Here is an 8932-nt window from a genome sequence, read left to right on the forward strand (position 1 = left end):
ATCAATTTTGACTCATAAGCAACAATATAATCTTTTTGAATAGTAATACCATCCTATTAATTCATCCTTAATACATGCACTGAATATTGATATGAATATATATGCTTAAGTTTTAAGTATATACACCGATACAAACGTTAAAACAGTGCTGAACTATGTTGGATATTGGTGATCAATGTATATTTGGATATTTCAATGTAAAACGTTTTTGTTCTCTTCCAATAGCTATAGCCATAACTATGATATAACTATAGTTATAATTCTGACTAAGCCAGTACACAGTGTAAAAACTCAGCGTGGCTGTAGTCTCATCTGCAGCCTGCATCGGGCTGCAGGCGGAACAGCACCCGCAGGCCTGCTATTATTGAACCCACTTTGCGTATATAGATTCATATAGAGTATAAATATATACTATATATAATGTCTTGTGTCGTACCTGCTTTCATCATGGTGTTCTAGGGCTGTTTGTCATACTTTCTAATAATGTCCCATGTTGCACATTGCAGGTTATTGCAGCTCTCTGAAATGCAATCACATTTGACAGAGAAACCCCTTATGCTGCTCCAGCAGATATTACATCTTACCTGCAATTAATTTGTGCATGCATGCAATCGCTGAAACAAACGACTAAGTCAGTTATTTGTATGAGCAAGAATCGAGTCGGTAATGTTGAAACCCTCACAAAAGTAAACATTGGGGCAAATTAGTTTCTATGAACATTAAGTAAACTCTAAAGCTAGGAATGCTAAAGCTTTATTTGGCTTTGATGTTCTCCACTCATTTACCATTTTAAAAACTAGATGTGCCCACAATAGGCTTTGTCATGTGTCTGGTGGCGTTCCAATGATTGTCCTGCAGAGGGAACTCTTCTGCAGTAAGATACGACACAGCTCCCCCCAAAACCATAATGCAATGAAATCTAAATGCACTTCCATTGTGCCTAAAGTTCCAGTTCATCTACTCTTTAACGCAGGAACTCCAAACACTCTTCCTCTTTAACAAGAGTCACGCATCACGAACTAACAACGTCACCGTGCTCCCTCACGACTATGGAATTAAAGTCTAAAATAACAAAACGCTCCTGGATCAACGCTGTGCAGAAACGAGTTGGTTGGTATTCTTAGAACGCCCTGCAGATGTGAATGTCGGGAAGTTTCAGTGACCACGCCAGCCACACAGAGCAATAAGAGCATCCTCAGCCGAGCGGGGCGCGCCATGCTCTGCGGCGCATCGGCGCAGCTCCACCTCGGGACAAGGACCGCAAAACCGGTAAGACCCTTTTGTCTCATTAGGCAGGAGAAAAAAAAGAAGACATTGTCATTGCACGCGCATCTTCTCCTCGGTTTGCCGCGCATCCGGATCCTGTAGTCCGCAGGGACGTCGGGTTATTTCGCCCGCAGTGAGGACACGGTGTGTATGCGCACTCAGCACACGGGGAGGGGAGGCTGTTTGCTGCAGAGAGGAGACGGGTGGGCGTTGTGCCGCATCGGCTGCAGCCGGCCGCGCGCATAGTTGTCGTCGCTGGGAGGTTGCGTGCTCGCTTGCGGGTCCGCAAAGCGTTGCGCTGAGCGTCTTGTGGCTGCATGTTACAACTTTCTCATGCCGTCGTCCCACGTTGAACTCTTTGCAGGCCATAAGGTGGAGTGAAGGTTATTGATGTCATCGCCAGCCGCCATGGAGCTTCACCTGTTCGCCACGGCCTGTCTCCTCTTTGGCAGGATGACGATGACGCATCAAACTCACAGTATGTGCCATTCTTTTTGTATGTTTGTATTTGTCAGATCTTTAAATCGAGGCCGGGGTCGTTGTAGTCTAAGTTAGTTTGACGTAGGCCGTCGTTCATTTTTAGATGGCTTTATAAACGCCTATGGAGGATAATGGGAATTTGATACCAAGATTGTTGCAGAAAAAGTGCAATGCATTATTGCCACAGATTTCAGTATAGTTTAATCTGGGTGATTTTAGTTTTATGTAGAGGTTGAATAGGTTAAATTGTTTATTAATGGTTATTTAATAAATTATTAAAGCAAGGCCAGAAACATTTTTAAACTTTGATGCCTTGATTTCACATTGAAAAAAAATCACATGTGATTTTAACATTGTGTCTCTTTCAGTGAACTCTGTGACTACGTTTCTGTTCGCTCCTCGCGGGCCCCAGATGTTTCCGTGTCTAACATACCTGGAGCATAACGTCAGGGTGGACTGTGAGTTTCCACCCACCTACCAGGTCCCGGGCCCCTACTGCGAGTATCGTCAGGACAGCCGCCTGGTGGGCAGCACCTACCCCAACGCCGTGGTCTATGTGTCCACAGAGGACCGGAGGAGGAGCAACGTCAGCCTGGTCGCTCCTAATCTGTGCCGCCTCACCTGGGCCCCGCTGGCTGATGAGAAGCCCTTCACCTACACCTGCAGGGTTTACCAGGGCAGCAGCTGGAAGGAGAACAGCATGGCGGTCCATCACAGTGAGTGCAGTTTGGATCCTTCGGGGTAACTCGGCCCTTGGTTTTTCCCTCCAGACTTCAAGCGAAACAATGTCTAAAGTTAAATTGTGCTCTGTTGCAGGGATTCTTCCCATCTGCTCGGCAATCAGTGTGTTGTTTGAATCAACGCCGTGGTTTTTGTCTCTGGTCATGTCACTTCCCATGGCTGTGGGTCTGCTGAGTCCGTGAACGTTCACTTTCACATGGGATCCACTCAAACAACCTTTCTTACATAATTTGTGAATCACTGTGGATCGATGGTTGATGATTTAATTCAATATTATTTTGAAATCAACCTTCTGTTGAGCATTAGGCTATTCTTTAAAAAAACATTCTCACCACTGTACCTTGAACACCATTGTTTCACAATGCTACCAAAAGAGGAAAGAAATCAGAACAGTTGAGAGACGTTTTAAACGAATACAGTAGAACATAGTGTTAATTATCTATTCAAATGGCAAGTTTTTAATTTGTCGGGTTGATCAGGTCTTCCTTGTAAATAAGATGTACTGAGACTTATTCATTTAAACAATTAATGGCCAAACAAATATACATTTTGTGTTATTTGTATTATTTATTTTTAAAGAAAAACGGATGCTTCTTATAGATTTATATTGCATCTTAAATTAATGCTCTGTATACAAATGGGTTTGATTATATACACTGACATTAAAACTAAAGACCCATAAACACTAAAGGAACATAGAGCCTTTTGATTGGATTTCTGAAGATATCTACTCATCAAAGAGTTTCTTTCTGATCCCCCCTTATTTTAATTTGGTTTGTGTTATTCCCACCAGTTTTCTCAGCCATAGTTATGTAGTATGTAACCTAGACATGTATTCAGGTGGCTGATGTGGCTATTGAGTAAACGCAATGGATAACTGCTCAAACACTGCCTTTCCTGCTAGCATTGCTAATCTCTGATACCTTCAGTACCTTTAAGTAGAATTAAGACTGTATCTGTACACTGGAGCCCCATGCGGGGTTCACCTGGTCACAGTCTCCTTTCTACTTCCCTTGGGCAGCAATAAGATAAATACAAGAGTCAGTGCACCATGTTTCACTCAGTGCTTTGATGCTGATCTTCCGTACCGCCTAAAAGGACGTGCAGATGGACAGTTTAAGCTGCTGGTTTGCAAAGTCTGCTTAATGATATGTATGCTTTAAGCATACATACCTACTGTATAAGTATGTATGCTTTAATACACACAGAATATGTGTAGTATGAAAGAATATTTTGTTTTTTTCCATTTTAGTCTTCCGCACGGTGCCAATTCAATTTGAATGCTATTTCATTTTTTTTCACTTTAAAAAGTATAAGAATGAAAATACATGAATTATGTTTCCCTTACCTTTCTGTTTCATGTAACCAATCTCTTATGATGGCAGTGTTATAGGCCAAATAGCACTTGCAATAAAGATGTCCTCATATTTTTCATAACACATCGATAGCTTGTTTTGTTTATTTTCGTCCACCTCCCAGTGCGCTAAATGCTACAGAAAATCTATAGTAGATAATAAAGGTCATGCACAATAAAAGTGTCCTGTGTTCCCTCTGCACAAATCACTATATCTATATACAGTACCTTTTCGCTTATTGCTAAATAATGACCTAATCAGTACAAGAACTGGACAGAATGATGAGGTCTGAGTCTCTGATTGTGTATAAAGGATATCTCCTTTACCTCTTACACTTAATGTCCTCAAAGCGTGCAGTTGCTGTTTTATTATTTGACAGTGTCACTGTTGTACCTGCAGAGGGAAGTTATTCAATGGAGCCCCTATCAAGCTGGCTCTTCTGATCTTTTTGAGATAAATCAATACATCCGTTTTATTACCGTTGTTATTAATGAAAATAGTTATCCAGTCCTCTGGCGCTGGCATGCTGTATGCTGCTCCTTGTCAGGATTTACTGCGACATTTTAAACTGAAGCCATAATGCAGAGCTTGATGCGTCTGCTACACATTTCAACCAACCTTTCAGAGGACAGGTCTGTACTTTTTACTTTGGTATTCGACCCATTATAGTTATTAGTTACTTTGGAAACAGGTTGACTTAAAAATACGAGGGAATGTCATTACTCAATCTGCCAGCAGTACATAAAGTTAGAGTAAAAATAGCTCAAAACAATGTCGTATCGGTACATTTTATGAAAAGTCACACTCAAGTAGTCCATGAAAAGACTACTTCTGAAAAAGAGTATTTCTTTGAAGAAGTTCCCTCACAACTGTGATGTGAAAACAACAGTGTCACTAACGGTAAAGAGATATAAAAGAATAACACAAAGTAGCTGCAGCGGATTGTCACTTCCTGTGATAATTATAGTGCAGATGAGAGAAACTAGTCATGGAAATGACATGAGCTCATAGGGGAAGAGAAGAAATATCATTTTTGGCTTCCTGTCCTTATAGGTAATATTCATTTATCTACTTCACCACAGTCAGTCCCAGACCAAAAAAAACAGTTTGTGTCTTTTAATGAGAAACATATTAAGAGTGAATTTATAATACAGATGACTATAAAGGGATACTTCACTATTTCTATTGTACAACATATTCTGTGGCTATGAAGGGAGGGAGGGGCGGATACTTATGTACATATGATGTTTTCGTTCTTTATTTTTAACAGATTTGCAAAAATTTGCAAAAAATAGTTTTCACTTTGTCATTATGGGTTGTTGTGTGTAGAATGTTGAGGAAAATAATGAACTGTATATATAAATATATATATATATATATATATTTATATATACAGTTCAGTTATTTATATATAACTGTACAGTACAGTACAGTTATATATAAATATATATATATATATTTATAGCAGTGGTAGCAGAGGCTCTTATTGTTGTGTTCTTTTTTCTCCCAGTGAAGCTGGTGGCTGGGGTCATGTGCTGTGGTAAATGCTTTGCGTGTAATGGAAGCGTGAACGAGGACCGGGAGCTCGCGTAGACTCATCATAATTAAAAAGATGCAGCAGTTGCGGAGATGTCTGGAGTGGAGGAGTGTGTCGCGTCTGGTAAACGCTGAAACGACAACCGGCTACAACAGAGAAAGAACAGTTTTTTAGGTGTGACAGCGACGATAGGATTGGTTTACGGTAACAGTGCCAACCCGATGGTTGGTTCATTTAATGGGCACAGTCCCATTGAGCTGATGGAGGAATCACAGGGAGAGATGTGGAACCCTGATGAATGAACAGGACTGTTTCCGCGTGTCTTCCTGGCTGAACCTCCGCTTAAGCCTCGTTATATTCCATTTCTGGCAATGAATCCCCCGAATTTCTAAACACAGTTCCTTTAAGTTTTTCAAAAATGCATTTCCATTAGAACATAACTGAGAATAAACTTGAGTTGTATGGGAATGTAATTTTGACTGTAAGAAAGTAAAATGTATTTATACAGCGCTTTTTAAAGACAATGTCACAGTGCTTTACAATGTGAATAGACATTAAAACAGTCAATATAAAATACAAATTGTAGGATGGAAGATCGTAGATTCAAAACTGCAAATGATGATCAGTAACAAAAGCTGAAAAGATGATATTTTCGATTTATAACCCATAACATAAACATAAGAGGTAGCAGTAACACAGTAATCCATTGATGCAAAATTAGGTCACTTTTAACGTTGTATTCAGTGTCGTACTGTATAAAAGCGTTACTAAAAAGCCCCTCTAACACAAATTAGAGCTGCTTAGCGTCCAGACTATTCCAAGATTATGTTTCTTCCCCTCAAAACCTCTGCCTTGTTATTAACATTGTATTACATTGAAATACACTGAAGCATTTTTTTCTTTTCTAATTGCAAGAAACTATGATTCTGTCCCCCTGTGCCAAGATCCAGATGTGTTTTCCCCTGTAGGACCGACCTGATCTCCTCTGATTCCTGTTCAAGAGCGCGATGTGATGAGACTTAATGTTGAGATTAATTCATCTTTATCACGGCTTTCCGCTGAGAAATACGTGGATGCATTGCCGATCTGACGCTGGGCGTGCATGTGCATATTGTGTTTTACATTAGCAAAGCTCCAATGGCTCAGAACGCCTAATTTCTTGGCTTTGTGCCGAGGCCACACAGATAAATGAACCCGTCCCCAACTCGCTGTGCAGACCTTTACGAGCCACACAAACACGGCAGAAAAATCTGCATCAGCTCTGAGCATTAAACAAGCATTTATCTTCCACTGCGTGCAGATCTTAATAGAGGTTCGGCTGCACTTTCTATGAGTCAATTAGCGCATCAACAAGAAGTGGGAGCACCGGAGGACACCTGTAGGCCGCATCTGTGTCCTGAGGTAATGATCTGTATCCGATGTGCTGCAGGAAGACATTCAGAGTAAATAAAGACACATTTTTGTAAGTATTTGTTATTAAATCATTATTAATACATTTGTCATACGTTACAGCCATAAGTCAGTTAGTCACTTAGCTTAGTGGGGTAAACTAGCCTCGCACTGCCCATAAGACAAGATAATCATCAAAATCTGCCTACCAGCACCTCTTAAGATCACTAATTAGCACCTTTTTTTTTTAGCTCACAAACAAACAGAAACGTTAAAATGAGAAGCTGTGGTTTCACAAGCGTTTGATTCTAAGCACTTTTATTGACCTTTAACTGTCATAAATATAATTCAGTTTGACACAGCTAGCTGTTTCCCCCCACTCCACTCTTCCACTGCGTAGTGCTTTAGCTAAAACAATTGCCTCGGTGCAGATGGGCAAATTTGCATCTTTCCATCAACTTTGTGTGCCAATGCCTCATTTCATTTTATCTAATTGCCCTCTGTGAGAAAACAAAAAAGATGATTTCCTAATTTTTTTCCCTGTTTGCTCTCTATGGTGACTCAAGAAGTGGCTCATGCGTTTGGTAGAGAGCACGTTTTGTCCCAGTCACACAAATAAACGACAGCGCGTGTCCCTTTGACCCCACTAAAGCGTCCACCTCGCTTCTACAGATGTTGTGACACTTTGATGACCAGCTTTCTGTCCTGTTCCATTGGTTTTACCAACATATTCTTCAATATATCATGTCCCCAGTAAAAGCAGGTTTGCAATAAAAAGAAAAGGCTTTAGGTAGCAAGACAGATAAGTCATTTACAATTTGATGCTTGTTTGCTATCGTAACATTTGGTTTCCTGGAAGTAGTTCTGCTATTGCAGGTTGTCATGTGTTGTAGCCAAGCCGCCTCATGTGATTGCTCCACTTTTAGCCGTCAGCTATACGTTTCACAGACGTTCAGTGACAAAACAGAACGGAATAAGAATCATACGTTTACAACAGGACCTGCAACAAGCTCTATGTTCATTTGATACTCATATGGGGTCCTTCCTTTCAGTGCGTTCATTGCGTAACTGTAACTCATGTAAATGGTAATAATGCCATAACTTGCTATTTATTAAAACATACTAAAACTGCGGGAGGTAGAGGATGACCATCACCACTGAGCCCTGAGAAAAATATCCATCCACAAAACATGTCGTTGTCAAAAGCAGAGTGTCAGAAACTAATCATCCAGTGATCCCAGCCGCATCGGGCCCTGATCGGCTGGGTGACCTGAGGAACTATGCTGGATGTTTTTTGAACCTCCTACATCACTTCCTGTCTACACAACTAAGTGCAACACCGTAGATGTTCTTCAGGGGAAGACTGTCTAAAAGCTTTCCAATCAATGAATATGTAATGCCTGAAACCTTCAGTTTAGACCTAACAACAGTTACCAAGGTTACAGCTCATTCAATTTTAGTCAAGAACCATTGGAGATGATGTGCCCTGATAGTAATCAAAACATCTGGAGGAACCAAAAGGTTGTACATTTGGGAACCTGCCCAGGGCTAATAACATGGAAACTACGTGTGGCAGAGGTACAGCGTGTTTTCGTTTGCTAATATAATTTGATTCAAAAATAACAAGTTTCATTCATTTATTTCACTTTCTATGAGGAAATGCGTCAATTTCTTTTCAGATAAATGGCCGCATGACTCAATGGAGTGCTTTTATGGCAGAAAGACTTGCACTCTCTCACACACATACACACACACACACACACACACACACACACACACACACACACACACACACACACACACACACACACACAAAGACACACACACACACAAGCAATGAAATAAAATGACGCCCGCCATTTAACGTAGTCAAAACTTATTAAAGCCTCTGGTGAGATCATCATCATCCGAAAGTGACTCATAACCATCTTGCACATTGTAGGAAATAATACACACAGAATATATGTAGTCTAAAAATCCTCAATGTAAGCAACATTTACTTGAAGCGCTCAGTAAATATACATCTATATAGACATAAGTAAAGATATATATATAGATAAAGATGAGTAGAAGGATTCAACTTTTAATACAGAAAATGTAAATGCCACTGATGTGGTTATAACATTAAGTGTTATAAAATGCTACTATAATGAAGACACAGACA

General features: G+C 40.3%; 1 protein-coding gene across 2 annotated transcripts; it reads left to right on the forward strand.

Moving 5' to 3' along the window:
* Positions 1-883: 883 nt before the first annotated feature.
* LOC120822666 (uncharacterized) lies at positions 884-4022 on the forward strand. Of its 2 annotated transcripts, none has more exons than XM_040182490.2 (4): positions 884-1269; positions 1631-1744; positions 2115-2462; positions 2563-4022. In XM_040182490.2, exons 2-4 carry the CDS (start codon positions 1657-1659, stop codon positions 2667-2669), a joined length of 543 nt encoding a protein of 180 aa, XP_040038424.1. In that variant the 5' UTR covers positions 884-1269; positions 1631-1656; the 3' UTR covers positions 2670-4022. The 2 variants fall into 2 exon arrangements, with proteins under 2 accessions (XP_040038424.1, XP_040038425.1); XM_040182491.2 differs by lacking the exon at positions 884-1269 and adding an exon at positions 1294-1410.
* The last annotated feature ends 4910 nt before the right edge of the window (positions 4023-8932 follow it).

This window comes from Gasterosteus aculeatus, chromosome 7 (assembly GCF_964276395.1).
Source record: "Gasterosteus aculeatus chromosome 7, fGasAcu3.hap1.1, whole genome shotgun sequence".
Classification (NCBI taxonomy): domain Eukaryota; kingdom Metazoa; phylum Chordata; class Actinopteri; order Perciformes; family Gasterosteidae; genus Gasterosteus; species Gasterosteus aculeatus.